The sequence below is a fragment of the Alosa alosa genome, chromosome 12, assembly GCF_017589495.1.
Source record: "Alosa alosa isolate M-15738 ecotype Scorff River chromosome 12, AALO_Geno_1.1, whole genome shotgun sequence".
In the NCBI taxonomy this organism is placed as follows: Eukaryota; Metazoa; Chordata; class Actinopteri; order Clupeiformes; family Clupeidae; genus Alosa; species Alosa alosa.
Window position 1 is genome coordinate 25797710 of NC_063200.1, and position 22884 is coordinate 25820593.

General features: G+C 41.0%; 1 protein-coding gene across 1 annotated transcript in view; it reads right to left on the reverse strand.

The window, feature by feature from the left end:
- Positions 1 to 2248, reverse strand: part of gfra2b (GDNF family receptor alpha 2b) — a 41021-nt gene extending 38773 nt beyond the window's left edge. Inside the window, exons 1-2 of the mRNA XM_048259617.1 lie at positions 1479 to 2248; positions 247 to 561 (exon numbers count right to left, since the gene is read on the reverse strand). Coding sequence (XP_048115574.1) covers positions 247 to 561; positions 1479 to 1530 — 367 coding nt within the window. The 5' untranslated portion in view covers positions 1531 to 2248. The remainder of the gene's footprint in view (positions 1 to 246; positions 562 to 1478) is intronic.
- Positions 2249 to 22884: the final 20636 nt, after the last annotated feature.

Genomic DNA, 22884 nt, shown 5'->3' on the forward strand with positions numbered 1-22884 from the left:
ATGAAAAACCCTCCATCTGTTGCCCACCTCACACACACACACACACACACACACACACACACACACACACACACACACACACACACACACACACACCACCCCGATGTATGATACATATGACCCCATCAACCTTCAAGCACTGACCACACAACAACAAGCCAGCAAGATGCTCCTCTGACATGGAGGACAAACACATCCACCCCTTCTGTGCCCTTCTGAGTCCTCATGGCCCCTTTTTCCTCTTACCTTCTGTCAGGCCCATGTGGATGCTCCAATAGTTCTGTAGGCACTGCAGCTCTTTCTTCATGCCACGCTTGCAGCGGCAGTCGTACAGGGGATTGTCCTGCAGCACCTCCAGAGCAGCCTGGCACTCGCGGTTGGCCAACATGGTGGTCCGGTCCTTGCCCACCAGGCACTGGCGCATGATGCGGTAGCGCGAGCTGCACTGAGAGTTCTGGTTGCACATCTCGCTGGCCCGCACACAGTCCACCGGGGTCCGCCAGTCGTGTGTCCCCAGCCCCGACAAGGCAGAGGAGCTTGCCACGGAATGTACAAGTTCATCTGGGTAAAGACCATGATAGTGTTTGAGTATCTTGTTGTAGCTTTCAATCTATCTTTTATCTCAAATTGTCTCTAATTCACAAACTGACAATAAAAGCATATTTTATTTGTCCATTAGTCCATTAGGCTAAGTCAAATTAATCTTTTGGTGCCATTTTCTGTAAATCTGATGGTATTATAGCCTACCACTGTTTTAACCAGAGCGACACCTATCTTCAGGGACAAGAACTGAACACTTTGGTCACAGTTATCGACTCAAGATCCTGTTATAAGGTAGCTCGATTGTTAAAATGGTTTTTCATTTGTGTCTCACGAAAATGTACAACTGGTATCGTGCATACACAATGTTGTGTCACTCCCTCTGTCTGGCGCATTTTCTACAGACTATGTATGCTCATCGAAAATTATGAGAATGTTCTTATCCAACCGTTTTAATACAAAGTTAGGGTGCAAGGTAACTCAAACAATGTATCCAAGTGAGGATATTACTAATACTACAGCATGCCTCTGTATTTTATTCTGAACCACAGAGAGCTTAAACGAATGGCATGCACAGTAGTTACTCAAAGAATCATTTTAAACCTCGTGTACAAAATGTGGTTGGTTCGAAATTGTCTTGACAGATTTCTTTTCTCCGAACATTTCTTCCGTTGCGTCGTGTCTCTGACGGCAAGTGTGACACGAAGGTAGCTTTCTGAATTCGACAAAAACTCTTAGAGGAGGTAATATAACACATTTTATATCTACATTCCAATTTCAAATATACTTTAGCCAAGCATGCCCCTCGCTGAGGTATCAATAATTACACTATGGTCTTAAGTAAATTATGTCAAACACAGTTTGGATAGGCTACATTAAATCTAGCTATTTTTACAAAACGTGTTGAATTTGCTCAGTCGCATGTGGAGGCTACTCACCCAGTACAAAGAGGACAGTGAAAGTATGAAGTAAAAACATGATAATTCCCATGCGTACTCCGAGCTAGGGAAAGGAATCCCTGATGTCGTTCACTGCTGAATCAGTAGAGTAATTTCCTGCACTGCCCGGTTAAAAGTCCAACGTGGTTCTAGTGTCGACACAATTTTCACACCACAGGTTCATGTCCAACGCCGATGACTCCGTTAGTATGCTTAACAATAGTTAGAAATCCATCCTCATACTCCCGTCTTTGCCCGGAATTCCACTTTCAAACAAAATGATTGAATTCTGCACTCATTCAAATATTTTCCAACGCAACACGGAATAAAACACGATCATTTAACACTAAAAGTAGGAATTAAAAAAAAGATTATGCTCGTTGACCGCTCATACTTTTGAAATGTTCAATAAACTAAGCAGCATCCGTCAAGCTATCCTTGCGTTGTTTTCGTTCTAACCACATATTTACAGGCATTGAGAGAGAAGTGGATGCCGCGCTGGTTTAGGGCTGATGAGCAATGATCCTCCTCTCTGAAGTTAGGCGATTGCCCTCTCCAGTTAATATCGAATTTAATCGAAGTAATTTACTTCTGTTTATTCACGTGCCTGTCTTTTATCGTTGTCCGAACAGTCAGCTGTCTCAGTCCAGTTGGCGGAGGGGTCTGAAACCGCGTTCTAGCCTTCGCTATTCCATTTCACCGCGTCTCTCCCGTGAGTTGAAGTTGCGCCTATGAGCCTTGTGCAGCCGCCACGCCACACGTCAGATCGGACGCAAGTGTTCCACATTATAACGGTGATTAGAACACTTCTAAAACGAAATGACTAACAGCCCGCAAACAACAACCACATAAAAGTGTGACGGACGTCCACAGCTTAGGTCATCTGTTAACTACTGCTCTTTAGACCTGGCAATATGAATGGATGCTGTCAGTTCATTGAATTTACTAATTGCAGTTGCAACAAGGTTATGTAGAAGTAGCTTCTGAATATGGTGTTATGGAGTATTTCTGATCATGCCTCATGGTCCTTTTGCATGGCATGAGTTGATATCCTCACACTGTGTCGGTAGTGAACAATGGGAGAGTTGATATTCTATGGAGTGAGAATATAATTAAGATACATTAACTGAATAATTATCTCAATTCAACACCAGTGCAGACGCATCATAATCCAAAATTATGACAGCCTTGACATAAAGCTCATGAATTGATGTAATGGCTACATTAAACATCTGGCTTATTGGCTATAACCAATTAAAAGCTCAGCATGCTCTCTCCATCATGTCATCCTCTCAGCAGATGTGGAGTTTTCCAGTTAGGCAATTATTGGAATAATAAGTACCGCCCAAGATTGGTTCCTGAGTTTAATTTAGAGTCAGCAATGACCTCTGGCCCTTTCGCTCCTTTATTTTGGACTCTGGTGACAGCTGACAGTCAAAAATCAATGGCATGTCCCAAAGACCTTTACCAAAATGAACTGAAGAAAAACTACAAATAAATGCCAGTGCCAGCAATTATTTTGATGATTCTAGACAACTTGTATCAGGTTACAATCTAAGTAGCTGAAATACTATTATGCACAGTATGTAAACAGTGCTCCTTTTTGAAGTTCCACAAAATTCAACAGGTTTTCCGTGTTACACGTGGAAAAGAAAACCCTGATAGTTGCATTCAATTTTGTGTCTCCCTCTAGAATTCACTCTACTCACCAATGATCAGATCCATTTAAGACTGATGGTGGCTCAGTTTCCAAGGCATTCAGTAAGGAGGAACAGAATGGTAGGTGACAGATGAAGGAACAGGAGATAAGGCTAAGAAAGACATATTGTATGAAGAAAAGTCAATAGCCACTTGATATCTGAGGAAAGCTTTCACAAAGGGATACTCAAGAGCTTTTTTAATGGTTTCATAGATCCTACCTCCTCTCTGTTGATTTTCACACACACCTAACCTTCCTTTTTAAGACTTTTTGAAACATTCTGTCCCCCTGGTCTGCCCATTAGACAGTTATGTGGCAGCACACAGAATGCCTTTTAACAGTTCTTGTCAGGTGACTTGCTTTGTGTTGCTTATTTTAACCTCTTACCTTAGATAATGTAACTGCTTTAGATGGGTCATTATTTTGATATGCTGTCTGAACTAAAGGGCTTGCCTGGCACTGTGTAAACCAGTCACTCAGAATAATACGTCCCTCACCCCACATCAAATCTTCATGCACATCTTCAGTCCACACACACATGCACAAATAGCAAATCCTTTAATGCACACAGAGAACAAATAACACAGAATAAAGTAGAAGACATGGAGCTCATTTGTGCTTGATTGACTGACAGCAGTGCATCTGTGCAGTTTGCTCATTTAGAAGTTAGCCATAAATTCTGTGGAATTAATATATTTGAAGATTTTCCCAGACAGTGTCTCCTCAGGGGCACACACGTCTCTGTAACAAGCCAGTTTAAGCCAGAGAGGAGCATGGAAAACCATGTGCAGTGTCAATAGAGTGGTGACGGGTAATCTTAATATGAAGCAACAACTGCACTGTTTGTCGTAGGCCAGTTCACTAAGGCCTGTTAAAAATGTGCCTGTGTCAACAAGCCAGTGCCTGGCTTTCTCAGATCCCCAGCAATTAAAGGATGGTCAACAAAGCTGCTCTTGAACATCACTGTAAAAAAGGAGAAGTGTGTGAGCCTTTAATGGGTGTGAAAGCTGCCCTTGACAAGCCAATTATGGGAGAGAAAATAATTGTCGTCCTCTTATCGCGTTCAAGCTTTTACAATCGTCAAAATCATACCCTGAAAAACCGAGGCATGCGCGGCACTTATCGAACGCATCCATCTGTAACATACATCCTCTCCTGGTCTGTTTACCCCTTAAATGCTCAGAAGGGGGATCACATTTGCTTGTATCACTTTTCATGTGGCGTACCCACTTGCAACAAATATTGCATTCGCTTTATTTTGGCCGTAAATGAGTTGTCTTAGCAGTCCTTCTCGTCCACAATCGGTTGGGTAAGTGCTTTTAGACTGTGATTACATGCACAGGATTCTTCTGTTTGATTTTTCAATAGCCATGCTGTATTTATAACATCTGTGTTTATGCCCCTCATGGGTGGTGCAGTGGAGCAGCAGATTTTATGGTGTTTTAAGCCCCCAACGTCATCTTCCAGGCAGCGCTGCATGGAAGGCACAAGGGTCAGGCAAGGGTTAGGGTTAAGGTTAAGGTTAGGGTTAGGTGCCTTGAAGTCAACGGTCGCAGTGCTGCCTTGAAGTCGACGGTGGGGGCTTAAAACACCATCGAGCAATCGGCTGTGATTTCATGCATGGCCCCAGGTCAAACAAATCTCCCCTCATTTTGCACATTTCATAACTTGCTGTACATTTGTGCCCTACAGCTAGAAGTGGTCACGGGTTGTCACTCACAAAGTCTGTACCATATGAAACTGGAATTTTGCTGAAGATGGCACACATATCAATGCTGATACGATGGAAACATTCTATTGATTCAATAACTTAAGCAGCTTATAATAGCCGGCCTCTAAAACAAGACCAATAAAGAATTCACAATTTATTCATTTTATTTTCAAGAGCTCAAGATATAAATATTGAAAGACAAAACAGTTACTAATCAAATAAATACTCTTCACCAGAAGGCAAATGGTGACACACACCATTTCAGACAGGGCACTCACAAGCTGAAGATGTACCACCTCAATATCCAAATAGAGCAAAGGCAAAAGGCCAGCAGAGAAAGACCACATTTCCAATCACAAAACAAAATAATCCAGTAACTTGAAACACACAGCACTACATTTGGATGGTTTAAGATACCAGGAATACAAATTTCCACACCATGAAAGCAGTAGTGAGGAGGGCTTTGTAGGACTGTAAAGGAGAAGATAGACCTCCAAGTAAAATTGGTGCTACCTAGCTCGAGTTGCTGCAGCCAACAGCTAGTGCTGCCAGGCAGCTACAGTGCTACACTCTGGGGGCATGAACATAAGAATTTCTTTTGTTGTTTATTTCATACCGACAGTAGCCTACTGTACTTGGTGACCTTGAGAAACAGAGATCTATGTGGAAAATCGCCTGAATTCTCCTTTAAAAAGATAAGACCTTGGGTGACTGATACAACCTATACACTAAAAGTAAGTTCTTAAAAGTTTTATGTTTATTTTTACCTGAACGATAACAGCAACGGTATTCAACTTAAAAGAGAAACTATGCAGTTTTGGCAATTTTTTGCTCGATTTTTACTCACAGGTTTCTCTGCAGAGCTCTCCCTACAGCTACAGAGTATATATTTTACGACACTCCTCAATCAGTCAGTCTGACATTTTCTCTTTCCCTGTTCGTCCGACAACTGTTTACTCCCTTCTTTTCGATGGCTCGGCCATGACAAATGTCTAAGAAACTCCATCGCTACCTTGTTCTAGCCGGTGCCTGGTGTCTGCTGTATGTGTGTAGTGCACTAAAACAATTTGTTACATCGAGAGGCTGCAAGACTTTCTGTCTCTGAGTCCGTCAGCCCGCCGGCCCAAAGTTGCAAGGATGTTTTTTCTGCTCACAGGGGCTAGGGGGAAGTGAGAAGGCCACCATCCGCCCCAGAAAAACTCATATAAACATTCCAATGACTCCGTAGCTGTGAAGTTAAGGTAAATTAAGCTAAACAAACTTCATAGTTCCCCTTTAAAGGAACATGGCACAGTTTTATGAAATTGGGTTATTCACTGTCTCCCCTAGGCAGATATTGACTTGGGACTATATTGGGGCAAAGCACGGCTACTTGGGTGCAGAGATATCATGCAACACATGAGTACCTTGTCTCACTCGCCACAGAACAAACAATCTCTGCACCCAAGTAGCAGTGCTTAGGCCCAAAATGGTCCCAAGCCAATACCTGCCTAAGAAATCGCCTCGTCTTAATCTACATTGCCATTTGTACTCATTGTGAATACGCAGGCCACAAGAAGTAATTAGGGATTTTTTTTTTTGTTGGCTCATTTTTATGCTATCCGGTGAGAGATTCCATTCACTATGCTAAACTAAGCTAGCGATGGTGCTGGCAGACTAAGACAATGCATGCACGGAGACAAAAATGCTTTTGCTCACTTATCTAACTCTAGGGGAGATGGTGAATAACCCAATTTCATAAAACTGTGGCGCGTTCCTTTAAAATGGTGTACCTGGTACCTGGTGTAATTGTCAGTTATCCACTTTTCATTGGAAATGAATGGTGAAGTATTGTTTGTGTCTGAACTGAATAGTGTGTTTGGTAACACTTTACTTGACAGTATCAACATAAGAGTGACATGACACTGTCATGAACACATGACACTGTCATGACACATGAACCCTAACCCAAAACTTATCCTTAACCCTAACCCTAACCCTAACTCTAACTCTAACCCTAACTCTAAACTCACATCACCCATCCATCTCACTTAAGGCCACAATTGACCCTCACCAGATTAATTTTCTAGACACCACCATCTTTTTTTTCACCCCCATTTCACCTACACATAAATCTTTTAGTTCCAAAGTTTATTTTAAACCCACAGACACTCACTCACTTTTGCACAAGCACAGTAATCACCCCAAACACACGTTTAGATCCATAGTTAAATCCCAAATCATCCGGTTTCATCGCATTTGCTCCTTCCCCACAGACCTTCCCCATGCCATACAACAACTCTTTCAAGCCCTCCGTAAGAGGCATTATTCTAAACGTTTCCTCCGCCACATCAAACACTTGACTCTGGCCGGCCTTGCTCCCACTCACTCATACACTCCAAACACTTGCCCATCACCCACTCCCACACCAGACCTTCCTCCTAACCCCAACCCAGACCCCAACCCTGACCCCAACCTAGATCCTAATCCCAACCCTTTTCCTAACCCCAACTCCCTTCCTAACCCTAACCCCACCCCTTTTCCTAACCCTAACCCTAACCCCACCCCTTTTCCTAACCCTAAACCCAACCCTTTTCCTAACCCTAACCCCAACCCTCTTCCTAATCCCAACCCTGACCCACCCCATCTCCTGCCCCTTATTGGCACCTATGCACACGGCATACAACACCTACACCACACACTGAAACAACATTATACTGAATTCCAAACAACACACCCCACCTTCCAACACCACACACTCATCTCCACATATAGACGCAATAAAAACCTCAAAGACCTCCTCATACGCACCACCTTCACCCGTCACTTACAACCCCCACCCCCTAAAGAAAACCTACATTTCACCCCTCACTTATTTATCACCAATACCCATAGTCACTGTTCTGCACCCATTAACCCTTTAAATTTAGACACTCCCAATTTAGTTTATGCTATCACCTGCACTTACTGTCACATGCTGTACATTGGGGAAACTGGACATACACTACGCACACGCCTCAAACAACATCTGCACAACATACACAAAAATACACTCAACACTTACCTCGTCACACACTTTCAGACGCACGACATCACACATTTGAGGGTCTGTGGCCTTGAAGGGAACCCAGGCTGGACCGTTTTACAGAGGAAAAGAGCAGAGAGATTGTGGATTTTAAAACTTCAAACATTACACCCAAAAGGTTTTAATGAAAAATTAAATTAAAGTTTTAAACCACTCTGTGTCTTTTTTATAACTCCTATTTATAACTTCCTAAACTTTTATTTTATTTTATTTGACTTTTAGATGGGATTAGTGGGGCGGGGACAACTGGCCAGTGCATAATGGTCAAAACAACCACTCACCAAAACTAATTTTAATTCTAATTTCCTAACTCTAACCCTAACTCTTACGCTCAATAGTGTTTTATGCCGCCAACGTTGTCTTCCAGGCAGCGCTGCCACCGCTGACTTAAAGGCACCTAACCTGCCACCGCTGACTTAAAGGCACCTAACCTAACCTTAACCCATGCCTAACCCTAGTGCCTTCCAGGCAGCACTGCCTTGAAGACAACGTTGGGGGCATAAAACACTAAGAAACAACTCTAAACCTAACCCTAATCCTAACTTGTTATGACAAAAAACAAATGTCACTTAATAACAGAAGCGTTATGTCATAAACGTTTATGACTTGTTTATGACACATTCATGACAGTGTCATGTCACTCTTATGTCAATACTGTCAAGTAAAGTGTAACCGTGTGTTTTCTGTGATTTGACACATGGAAAATCTAAATTTTTGCCAGGAAGTAGAGCTCTTTGTTTATTAACGCAGGGCACATGCTCCATTAACACATTACTGCTGAAGTTCCAGAAACTATATTTTAGGATTATGCTGACACAACCAAAAAAGTAAAACTCACATTAGCCTACTACTCCATTGAAATAGCATTTCACAAAAGACCATGGAGCTACATTTGATGTTTTATGCTAGTGTCTCTCCACTGAACAGGGCTTTCCTCATTCATTTGTACTGTAGTCTGTTTTTGCATGTGTGGATATATGTACAGTATGTGGGTTCACACACATACCTCTCAAGTATTCCTTAGGGAGCTGGTGAATAGAGACACATCTTTTCAGGAATGTGTCTTGTTTGTTGGTATTTAGCGAGTATATCAGGGGGGAAAAAAGAAAAACGAAACCTCCACATACACTGACTGACAAGGTTATTCTCCAGAAACGATAAGAGACGTGGCAAGTCCATGTGTTTAGACAATGTGTCACCACAGCCTGTCATCACCCGAATTCCACTTTACAGGCAGCTGAAAGCGCTGACCTTGTCATCTGCAGAAACAAAGGTTTATTTAAAAGCACAGGGGGAAAGTACGTGCAACCTTTTGATGTGTCACCACCACTCAGCCCCATTTCTCATACGTGAGCAGCCGCCAATCTGACAGAATTTTTCCAGTAGCAAATCTGAGCTGTCCTGTCCTATATAATGGACATGCACTAGTGTATGTATTCTGTGGCAAAGTCCTCTGACAAAGCTGCATTAGCTCGCTGTCAACAAGCAGTTTGTTCATTTAATTTTTTTTTTTTTTTTTTTTAAAGGTTGCAGGAATGAGTCATAATTGAATTTAGCTGTTTGTGCTGATTTCTGAATATGTTTTATTTTAATATAATTAGAATAGGTCTCCTATTTGAAGTGACCCCTGATTAACTTCCATTCTAACAGTTCTATGTAAAAGCACACTGTTGTCCAAACATAGTATGCTATGTTCTGATAAGGTAATGAGACAGATTTAAATAGAACACTAAATGTTCATCTCATACCAGAGGGAATAGGTAATGGTGTGATGTGCCATGTGTTCTTTTGCAACAACAAACATTTGTTTGTCAATAATGGGATGAGGGCAACTTGTCTTGAAATGCAAAGCCCAGGAAATCAGTTTAATGTACATTCAGTGCATTGCTGAAATGGCTGTCTTTACTGACAAAGAGAATATCTAAAAAGAGACTGTCTGCAGCCTACTGGCAATTTACTCCCCCTCACAGCATGTAAGGCACATAGTCTTACTCTCACCTCTACTCTCCTCTCGCTCAGAAAATCACAATCAAACATTATTTTTCATGTACTAACCATAAAGACAACCATTTAATTTTCTCTGGTGGCTGCATGGGAAGGTATTCTCTTCACATCAAGGAAGAGATATTCCATATGGTACCTACATCTACACAGTGTTCGCTTGCTTTCTCTCTCTCACTCTCTCTTTCACTCTCTCTCTCTTTCTTTCTCTCTCTCTGTCTCTTTCTCTCTGTGAGGTACCAGCGCCTTTGATTACATAAAATGTCAATGTTCTATATTGTCTCTAATGGCATTACCCACTCAGTGCAGCGATACACCCCACTTGGAACCCACCCCACTCACCATTTACAGACAGCTGGTGTGGTGTCTGTATTTAATGAGTGCCACATGTTATGAGAGTATGCTATCTGTCAGTCCTAAACAAGAGATGTGGGCTTCACAGTCTATATTTCAGTACACTACATAATTCAAAACACATACGATTTATATACTTTGTAAAGGTTTATGGATTGTGAATAGTTTGCCATTCACTTCAACAGGTTTATCATCCAAAGCTTACAAAGGAGAAAACTCACAGGCAATAATCAGTAAGAACAGTGGCCGTCTGTGGACGTCTTCACTGCAGACTGGCTTCTCCTCCAAGGCAGTCATTTTGAAGTTCACACATCAGTGTTCTTTTTTAGTTCCCAGGCCTTCACTGCTAAAAATGAACCCCATGTTCATGCACCCCTCTTTCACATAGGCCAGACGCTCCCCAAAGGGTTTCATCTAATATTACCCAATGCTCTAATGGCAGCAAACCTGCTTGCTCCGTCTGATTGCTTTGTCTCGTCCATTGTTTCCCTTCCTTCTCGATCGGCTCTGGCTGACACAAAGAGATGTGCATTACACACAGATTGCTCTCGTCCAAGGGTGGCCTGGAGCGTGGTTCACTCGACAGCCAAAGAGAAGTCTGGTGATGCCTCGTCTCACATCCGTGCCACTGACTGTCTCTTTTTTCCCCTTTTTCTTCCTCTCCTTCTTAGTGAAGCTTTAATCATCAATATAATCGGTTAGAATTAAGTCAAGCTAAAGAAGGGGCTGAAGCTGCAATGGAGTCATTAAAGTACGGCCTGTGAGTGGGGGGAGGTGGAGCTAGGTGGGTCAATAGATACATAAGTTGATAGAAAGCCTCTAATTAAAAGACTCTATAGCATAGCAGCCTCGGAGACTATGATTTAATTTAACTTTTTTTCATCCGTCCAGGGGGGAATTAAGATAAAATTAATTAGTTTTGGTCACATAGAACATTACATTTACATTTTGTACCAAATTCCAGCATAAACAGTAGTCCTTTCTCACAACAAGGTTTGCTACATACAGTAGATGAAAAGCAGAAGCAGTTATATTGTTTTACTGGAGCATGAGAATATGGATAAAAATGTTCCTCCATGCAAATGAAGTTGAATGAATCTGGAGTTACACAAAATGTTTTTAAAAATATTTGTTTTGAGATTTGTGACAGTCCTATTTTCTATTCATTATTTAATGGATGCGATTAGATATCAGGATTTCCAAGAGGTGGGGCTTCAGAAACGTATCTATTCTGATGTGAAGTCATTATCAAAGTCTCAGTTATTATGACCGCTGCGCAGCGAAGCGGCGGTCATATAGGTTTAGTCAGATTTTTTTTTATTTATTTATTTATTTATTTATTTTTTTCAGATGCCCAAATTTCCGGCCAATGATTCCGGGACACTGAAAGACCGGGTACACCTAAAACTTGGTGGATGGAACCATCGCTTTCGTTTTTGATCTGTAGCCCCCAGCTGAATTGGACCCCCGAAAGGAGGGGTAGGGCAGACACAGTTTTCTGTGAATATCTCGAAAACCGTGAGGGTTTAGGAGGACCATTTTTTTGTATGTTGATCTCAAGGGGCCATGTCAACCCATTCCATAACCACTCATTTCATGTATAGCCACCTAGTTAAACACAAAAAGTAAAATGAGGTGGTGTAATTGAAGGTATCTGTGACCTAACATAGTCAAAACTGCACGAAATTGGAAGTGTAGGATCATTATGACACCCTCTGTATGCACGCCAAGTTTTGTGGAATTCCGTTCATGGGGGGCCACACAATGAATTAATTTATGTTACTATACACCAACTGGCCTGTAGGTGGCCGGAGACAGTTTTCTGTGAATATCTCGAGAACTGTAGGGCCTAGGAGGTCCACCTTTTTTTTGTATGTTGGTCTTAAGGGGGCATGTCAACCCATCCCATTAGCACTTATTTCATGTATAGCGCCACCTAGTTAAAAATTAAAAAGCAAAAAAATTAGGTGTTTTCATCTCAATATCTCTGGCTGACAAGGTCAAAACTGCACGAAATTAAAAGTGTAGGATCATTATGACACCCTCTGAATGCATGCCAAGTTTTGTGTACTTTCGTTCATGGGGGGCCTTACAATAAAATAATTTATGTGTACATTTAGTGACGTGACACCAACAAGGATTCCCGGACACTGAAAGACCGGGTACAAAACTTGGTGGGCATGTACCCCCACATGGATAGCATGGAACCGTCATTTTTTAGTTTTTTCATCTGCAGCTCCCCCCGCTGGACTGGACCCCGAAAGGAGGGTAGGGCAGACACAGTTCTCTGTGAATCTTTATGGTATGTTGGTCTCAAGGGCCCACATCAACCTGGCTCATAATCACCATTTGTGATTTGCCCCTCCGGTAAAAAAATGAAAATCAGTAGGATTAAAAGAAAGCCAAAATAAATATTCATCATCATCATCATGGCTGCATTTTCAGTATTGGCGTAGAAGTAGTCGTTTGTCCACTAGATGCATGATCGCTGAAGTGAGACGTAATTTTGTTGGAAGTTAAAAGTGGGTTGGAAAAAACAATGGACGCTTGCATAAGGACTGTAATTTACTTGTTTAACATCTATAAGGATAGGACGATGTTCACATGAAGTGTAATTCCCATTTCTTCTTGAAGCCGAAATAAATCTGAGGATGTTTATCGGACATGCTTGGTTTTACTGCAGGCACGTTAATCTTGTAATATCAATAAGGACCTAGGTAATGTTACCGTTAAGCTGTTGGTTGAGTGATGGAGGCATTTGATTTATTGCATTTGTAGAAAACTATAAATGCGGTTATACCAAGCAAATGTATAGCAGCACTGTTTGTATCTTTCGACTGTCATTTATTGCACGTGCTACAAAAAATCATTCTGTGCAATGGAAGATTTTACCAACGTTAACCCGGTCTGATACAGTTTTTTCCTATACATACGTGAGACTGAGACGCCTGTTTATTTTGTTTTTTGCGTGCAGGGTGTGAGAGGGGAATCGATGTGCTTTGATTACAGCTTGGTAGTTGTAGTCTGTGAAATTAAAAAAAGCACGTGTGTGTGAAGTATCCAAACAATGACACCTTCATTTCATTATGGCTGCTTTAGCAAAACACCTTAAGCTACTGTGTAGTGGGTCCCATTTAGAAGTGGCTACTTCATTCAGGTGCTTTCATTGACTCATGGAGCTGCGTGAATGTTATTACAACTTTTCGCCACGACATGACAGTTTAAGTCCCGTTTTGATACTGTAAGGAAGCCATTGGTTTCAAAGGAGATTTTATTTGTGTAAGCCAGCATAGCCTATTGACAATTTATGTTGTAAATAGGCCTACCTTATAATCCTACCTGTAGCTTAGGGAAGCTAACAGCTTTCTATTAGGGATCTAGTTTGTTAGTTACCGTTTTGTCATAACTCCCTGATGCATTTTTGCATTTAGAATAGCCAGAGCTGTATATCTCAATCGAAAAATTAAACAATATCGGTGCCTATGGACTAGGCTGGGTGAACCCAGCCTGATCTGCCCGCTATTTATTTTTTTGATTTCTTAAAAGATTGAGCTTGGTCTGATGAAAGCCAGACTAGGCCATGGACCTCAGTTAAACACTGCAAGGGAACATGAATCAGCCTATATTTGCACTAACAATAACGGACAAAAGCTCTTCAACTTTGGCCAGTTAAAATGTGTATGAACAGTCTAGCGACGCATTTCATCAAGGCCCATTTGGACATGTCAGTTATTTTGCACCACTGGTTAGATGTAAAACAGCATTTTGTTTCAGACTAGGCTACTGTTACTTAATTTGTGCATTAACAATAACGTTTCAGACTACTGTTACTTAATTTGTGCATTGACAATAAAGTATTACATGAACTAAAGATGACTAAAATCTTATGTAGAAGAAGAAACATTCACAAAAAAATCCATCCATCCAAAAAATGACCTTTGTTTTGATAGCTGTTGAAAACGGCATGGAACTGACAGAGATGTTTTTGTTTAAAAATACATTTAAAATATTTTTAAAAAAAATAACATTATGCTGATACCTTTTGCTTTTCCCAAATACAATGTAGCCTACAGGTGTAACTGACCTTTCATCAATCCAGTTGCAATGGATGAACTGTGATGAACTGCCCTACTTGTGATTGTTTAGAGATTTTAAAGGTTTTATAACAATTCTACATCTTCTTTGGCTATTCTACAATCTATTCACCTTTTCAGCACCAGTAGGGTACTTTCTGTGCAGCTGCACACACACACTCAGGCATGCCAAACAAGCATACACAAAAGTTTCAAGAGTGGGGGATGGAGTAAAATATGGAGACAAATTGAAGTGTGATTTATTTTCGCGGAATGGATGTACAGGACTGAGCGGCGGTCATATTTTGTACCGCTATGCGGTACATCTAGTTTATAACTAAGTAACTAAGTACTTTGAGTAAATTAAACTCAAACCCAACATGGAAATATATTTAGATGTAGGTATCCTCTCACTGTACTATATATATGTATGTGTATATAATCTCGCTCACAGTGAAAGCAGAAAGTCTCAATTATTAAGGTAAACATAAACTGAAATATTCTCTTACGATGACTACTATAATGGTCAAAAAGTTCATTTCATTGAGTTTGTCAGTGGTAGATAGGCAGATGAGACAGAAAATCTGAAAACCATGGTGACAGATGATGCTATGGAGGCAACTTTTTTTACTTAGTAAAAACAAATATTTCCAAGCATATTTGTGACTTGGTCTTTGTAGGCGGACAACTCTGAATGTTTTGATTTTTTGAAGTTTTGAAGTTTTTTGGCCCAACTCGAGGGGCGGCAACAAGCATGCATTTAAAAATCTCACTGCACGCAATTGGATAACACTTGACCATGTTTACTCTGAATGATTTCAGACTTCGACACAATCGGATAACACTATGACCAATGTGTACTGTTGTTGCAGCGCTGTCTTCATCAGTTTAGCTGGTTCCCCGGAATGTTGGGGTAAAAGTAATGTGCATCATTGCTCTTTGCCAGAGTGTCTCGCAGAGACAATTCCATTGTGCTCTCGCGAGAACTCTGGATTTCCAGGGTACCTGATTCCCACTTTGGCAATAATAATAATCGCCTTTTGTTGTATGACTTGCTTAACTAAAAATAAACACTGATTGTTGGTTAATGACCCTTCTTTAATTATGTGCCCTCTGGCTGTGCAACTAACAGAGAGGCAAAATGGCCACAGTCAGGCAACACTTATTATTCCTTATAATGCTTGTCTTTTGTTGCACTTCTGTAAGATGTATTAGTGAGAAATGTTGCCTTTTAGTTGCTGCCATTAGTCACTTCCTCCAACATTAGTCACCACCTCTGTAAGTGCCTTTCATTCCTCTCACTCTCTCTCTTTTTATGATTGTCTGTCTCTCCTGCACCTCTCTTTTCTCTCTCTCTCTCTGCCCACTTGAACAATTATGCCATTAACGAGTAATGGCTCAGTGATGATAACACACCTGGTATATTCAAACACAAGAATGAGACACTAACTTTAGCAGGTGCACAGTTGATAATTTCCCGTCATTTTCCCCTCGGTGAATTCCTATTCACCTGGCTTTCTTGGGGGGAGAGATGGACTCCATCCAGACCCCCCCCTCTCTTCCTCCCCGAAGTCCAAACCGGAGGGAGCCCCCCCTGGCCACGACTCCATTCATCCCTGTGAAACATGCCACTGTCTCTGCGGGGCGTCACATTTGTATGTGTCGTTTTGTCATTGTCTTCACGACAAAAGAAACCGCACCAGTGACAGTGAATTCAGATCAACTGTGCTGTCAAGTCGAAGCCATTTGAGCCCCATGGTGACTGACAGGACCATCACTCCTCTCCCGGCAATGCAGATTACCTGCCCCCTCTCTCTCTCCAGCCGTCACATACCTGTTCTGATGGCCATGACACATCAGCTAATGTGGTTCCTTTATATTAAGCGATCGTTACAAGTTCCTAACGGTTAATATTCCCAGCACTGTTGAACTTGATGAACATGATGTTTGACACCTGAGGATTTAGCTTTAACAGAACATAATTAAAAGATGCCTGACATGTCATAATTGATAGTCATGATCAATTCCTATGGGTGTAAATAGTTGATAACTGAGCAGATAACTCAGCAGATAATGCATGTATTCACTAGTGGAACATAATTTTGATTATGTCAGATTTGACATAATCATAATTTTATGGCCTGATCTGCACATACTGTGAGCTCTGAGACTTCTTGATTGCTTTGAAAAAAATATGTTTACATTGTTCCCATTCAATGTAATAGTCAGAGCAACTGTGAGATGCATATGCTCATCCCAGGGGTTCTACCATAGATGTAAGATGCATATCAACCACACTCTTACTTACACACACCTCTGTTCTGTGAGGTTTGACCCTCCAGCTGAAGAGCTAACTTTAAGGAAGCCTATAAACGTCTGCGGATGGTGAAATGAGATTCATTTTTTCCATTAGTATTACTTCATTGCAATTCAGCTCTGCAATTTGGCTCACTCTTTAAGCTGAAATGAGAGTGAAAGGCCTGCAGAGACCGTCATCACAGGCATTTAATACACATTAACTTTGGTGGTTCAGTTGTGTCTATCCCAATAGTTTTTGAACTGATCACCCAAATGTGCTGTAAATCTTGAAACACCACTGGCATAGTAAGTGACCATGACTGGAATGTGGACCTGTCTGCCTCATTCCTAGTACTTAAAGATGCAGCCCATGATTCAGTTTTGTGAAAGGTTATTGTAATTATATGAACAAATACGGATTTGTTTATTCCCAGCTATGACTGAGTTTAATAGAGCATGTGCAGTAGGTTGTATGTAAGAGTCGAGTAAGACATGCAAATGGCTGTTCCTCTTGATGCTAGTTGAACATAACTAATATTAGATAAAGATGATCATTCAAGTAACTTGTGTTTATTCAAGAACCCATTAATAATAAAACAGTTATAGATATATGAGCTCAAGAGCCATTCAAGTGACACTCCCTCTCTGTTGCTGAAGCCCTGTGTTGATTGGTCAGGATTGTTTTTGGCTCAGTCCAAGCCGATTGTTTCCTGTTTACAGAGCCAGGATTAAACAAACAGGGTTTGACTTTTTGTAAGAAACAATTTGCTGAATTGAACAAAAAGTGTATGGGATTAGAAATGGATAGGACAGATAGCACCTTTAATCCCTTGACTCTTTTGATTTGGGAAAATACTCCACAATGTCTTTACTTCTGTATGAAACTAAAGATAACACATTTACATGTACTGCACTCTAAAAGCTCATGGTCAAGGTCAGCAATGTGAATCTAAAAAAAAACAGTATCTAAAATGGTGGGTTTTTTTCTCTATGGGCATGATAAGTCTCTTTCCATCTGTGGTGTTATTTGGCACCTTATAGCTCTCCGAGAGCAAGGGTGGTACATGATCATGTTCCAGCTGTGCCATTCTACCTGACTCAGTTGCACTGGGTAATGTGATCGCAATCACCAGCCTCACTAAGGGCCAGAAACATCTGATGCTGGTGGCATCACAATATCCCGGAGTTCTTTATTTCTGGTTGGGAATAATTGCACCTTGTAATTATCATCCAGCTTTAATGGAATTGCCCTGCACATAAATGATGACGTGGCTCTCATTGCCTTAAGAGGACTGAGGTAGCAGAGGGTGCTTGATCTTTCATTAGTGGATGGGTTTAATTACTTAAGGGATATAAGCACTTTTAAATTCCCTTAAATGGACAATGATGGAACACTATAATTTGCAGTGTTACCAACATTCTAGGAATAAATAAAGTTTTGTTTGGAAAAACAAGGTCTATGATAGTTTCCCTATAGATGTATATATTCTGACTGTGCGCATGCATAGCTAAGCAGAGGTTCCAGTAAACGGTGAGGGTCATTTCAGAACACTCGTTTCGCTGAGCAATATTCCGTCTTAAAGGGATTTGGAAAGCCCTATTTGGGCATGCATTCATTTTTTTCTATTGATTCCGAAGACCCTATGCCTCCCTAGAGGTTATCGGAATTTCCCAGTGTGTCTGGTTCCATTTCAGCATTACAAAATGGATTGTTGCCCTAAGCCACCATGTGTGTGTGGCTTTTTATTAGATGAGAAGGATTCAATAGCCAACACAGACTTGCAGTCCTCTCTGGGCAAAGTATTGACCACCCACATTACCCTATTTAACCGCCACAGGAGGTGTTCCAGTGAACTGCATATCACAGAAATAGAATGGGGGTTCTGAGTGGTTCGAATCTAGGCTGTGCTTTTCAGTGACCCTTATACTACAGTGGCTGAAGGTAAATTTATAGCTGTTAGCCCCTGGATGGCATTGACGATAAACAGTAGTTTAGTTCTCAGTATAGATGAGCTCACCAGGAATCCATTGATTTAAGTCCCATTTTTTAAATTGAACTAACTAAATAACCCCAAAGGTATCAAATAACATTGCTACTATCATTATCTATAATCCCTAGAAAGATCTTGAGTCACTGCTTTTATGTGTCATAGGAAGAGCTCGAAAGAAAAACAGGAATGTGCAGTGAAACAGATGCCCAATCTGCAGCATTTATCTAATGTTCCTGGAAATATTCTGAAAAGATCCTGGGTCAGCTTGGACAGTTGGAGAAAATATCACATCATCCATATTCAGATGAAAGACTTTGTATTAGTCATCAAGTTTTTGAACTCATCTGTCACTATTGATTTCCATTATATATATCATGGTGTTGTTTTGAGGAGTTTCCATCACCTTCAGGGTCACTATCAGGGTCCAGGGACGGACTGGGACAAAAAAACGTTCCTGGCATATTTGGCCAAAGCGGCCCTCAAATCGGTCAGGCACACCTAATTAAATACAAAACCCTTGCATTACCCTTAAATATGCATATATTTACAACTAAGTGTCGTGGAGCACTGGAAATGGACAAAATTGTAGGCCTCATTGGCTATTGTGGTGGAAAAAACTCACACCTACCTATTCCATTCAAGACCAAATTAGCACTCTGGAAAACCTTGATCCAAGGAAACACGCTGAGGCGAAAAGTCACAATACTAAAGTGACACAGCCTGACTAAGTCTAAGCCAATGCAACACTGAGAGTGAATGTATATTCTGCAGAATATTTAACCCAATTTGAGATTTGCGCAAAATCTGAGGCTGGAGCAGCTGTGCTCCATCCTTTATCCTCACAAAGGGGTCAAAGGTCCTCCTATTTCCTATATACACCAATCCAATCAGAATTTGGGGTTCACCTTCTCAGTATATGACTGACGTCTTGGCAAACCAATAGGGATATGACATCAACCCACCGTTTTTGGGTGTTTTCATGGAAACTTTTCTATTCTCAGATAGCATTTTGCCTTCTTACTTTGCTTAATTTTCTTGTTTGGAAAATAGGCTCCTGCTCGATTTTCTTGTGAAAATGGATTTTTTTGCATATTTTGCTTCAAATTTTCACGATCCATCTTTAGTGTTTTATCTTTATGTTTTAAAATAAGCGATTATATTTAGTCCGAAAAGTGATTTTCACATTTTCACAATTCCACTTTTTGCACACAAAACCCCCAGTTAATGTAGAAAGGTTGTTGGTTCTAACAACATACATAGTTTTCAAACTTTGAGTGTCTGGAAAGCAGGACTCCGAACCGGTTCAAGGAACGAAAACGAAAACCGAAAACAAACGGAATTTTACGAGGAGTGGAAACGGAAACGAAAACAAAATGGTCTTCAACTGTTCCGGAACAGAAACGTTATTCTGAAATCCACAAAACCGGTTAATAACGTTTTTTTTTTCGTTCTCTATATATTTTATAAAATTTCACAAAAGCATATCCTATGTCAGGGAGACTATTTCCGGTTATGCGAAAAACAAGCCCGCATCTACACTGTTAATGTGAGCTAACAAGCCATGTAGCCAAAGCTTAATGTTAGCTGGTGTGGTTGTTAATGGATTGATTTCTGCAGTTTGAAAAAAAAAAAAACTAATAAATGGACCTTTGGTCCAAATGTGTATATTTTGTCTTGCTGTTGTAATGTAACCTATCCGTCTGCCACTTCGGATCCTAGGCCAGCTTGTAGCGTACGCTACTGAAACTGATTTGGAAATTGTTTGTAGCCTATGCGTAATAGCCTATTTTGCCTGTCCTTTGTCGTTTTAAAGTCGGATTTGAAATGTTTGCTAATTATAGCCTATTCTATGTAGAAGAGTTAAATGGGAAATTTGAGATAGGCCTTGTCAGCAACAGACAGGTTTGTTAATAAACAGGGTTGGAATTATAGCGCAAGCCTTTGAAGATCTCCATATGGATAAAACTTAGGCTACAACCAGGTAAGGAGTTTAGCACGTATCCAGAAATATTTTTGATAAGAAATTATTTATAGGCATAGGTTAGGCCTACAGTAAGTCTGTAGGCTATGGGATGGATAGCCCATCTGAATGTTTTTGGATGCCGCCTGTGATTTATTATTTTTGGGCATAGCTACGGTATAGGCTAAATCAAGGGGAAATAATGAGTAGGCCCTACGTCTATTCTAAGGTAAAGTCCACAAAAATAGACTTGATAGGCCCGCCAAACACTGCCGGAACTTTGAGAACGAACACTATTTTGTGTGTTCCGATCCGGTTCAGGACCGATATGTTGGTGGCGGAACGCATGCAAGAACGAAAACGTTAAACATAGGCCTACCTGAACCGTTCGGAACGGAACGTTTGAAAAATAATTTCGTTTTCAAGCCCTGCTGGAAAACCTCCTCCCTAGTTGCCTATGTCAAAAAAAGATTTCTTAATCTTTGCTTTTCTTGATGCTTTCCTTGACCTGCCATGTCATTCTATTATCTACCTTAAGAAAAATGTTTCTTGGAAATAACCTATAATAGTACAGGCAACACAGCACACCACTAGGTGTCATAGGCAGAGTGCTACCAGGCTGCGCAGAAACCGTATGGAATCGGTAAGAAACCGTATGGAATCGGTAATGTAGTTAAGTAGCAGTAGGCAAAAGGAACAAACAAAAGAATATAAGTTACAAACAAACAAACAGACAAACCACAGATGGCCCTCTCACAGCCCAAACTAACACTGGCGCCTTAATGCAGGGGCTTACCTGAGCTTCAGCACAGGGGCCTCGACCAATGACGGGCCTCCTAATAATAATAATGATAATCAATAATATTAAACGGCCGTGTCCGTATTCGCGGCGTCAGTCATAGCCTACTCTGGAGCTAGCCTACAGTAGGCCTAATTGAGCCCATCGCACTGCTCTACAATGACATCCATGCAGAGGCCCCCTTTGTCTTCTCTTCTAAAGTGTAACAAAATGTAACAAAACTTAATAAATTCCAACGGGTGTGTAAAGGAGCTAGAGGAGAGGCTGAAACTGAATGACAAACTTACAAACTCTGGAGATAACGTGGGTAGGATTGAAGCAACGATAAACGAATGACGTGGATTCCTGTAACTGTCCATGAAAACAGAAGGCATAGCAGGTAAATATCGTAGCAAATAGCCTGGCAATGAAAGGGCTTTAAAAGCATTTCACTTGTCTCACTGGAGTGAACGCAGAACATGGGCTGTTGCGCAAAGAAATGAATTAGTGATAAACATCTCCCTTCACCAAAAGCTAAGTTTGTGCTAACCCATTTGCACAAATAATAGCCTATGTTGTTTTCTCCATTGTTAACGTGAGATATGTCTCCATGTAGGGTAGTAGGCTATAGTGATAATGCATAAGGTAGCAATGTTTACGTCACATGAGTCAGGTGCTTGTTCTGTAGGCTAAAAGTATTTATGTCCATCCCAAGCTGCGCTAAAATGGTGTGGTGGACAGAATTTCAAAAAACCTCCTGGGGAACACCCCGACACGACAAACACATGCACTTTTGAAAAGCTTGAAACGTCCAGGGCCCAGTTTCCCGATAACGACGGAGACACGCTCTTACGAGGGTTTTCTACGATCAGGGGCGGTTCTAGGGGCGGGGCCACAGGGGCCCGGGCCCCATCTGAAATCTCATTGGCCCCTGACTGGCCCCTGTACCGTCAATCTTCAATAAGTGTCAAACTTGTTGAGAACGACGTTCAGAGATGCAATTCCATTCCCAAACAACTGGTGGCAGTAATGCACCTATGAAGCTTGAAAGCTAAAGCAAACAGTGAACTGTAAAAGAAACAATACATTAGGCCAGGGGTCTCAAACTCAAATGAGCTGGGGGCCAATTCTGCCAACGTCATCTGATTGGAGGGCCGGCTATATCTGAAAATACAATGTTCTTTTTTTCAAATACCACACAAAACTGCAAACAGAAAGTGCAAGTGTGCTAACAGAAAGTGACACCTGTGCTAGCAACCTTAGTTTATAAATAAAATAATGATAAAATAAATATTAATACAAATTATAAAATAAATGAAAAACATAAAAACAGGTATGTGTGTGTGTTTCACACCAAATAAAAATATTTCCTCTCATAACTTTTTTAAACCTGGCAAACTAGGCATCAGGGTTAAGAAAGCAACACCATTGGATTTTTATATCAAATTTTCAAAAGGCCATGGCTTGAAAGTGGTCA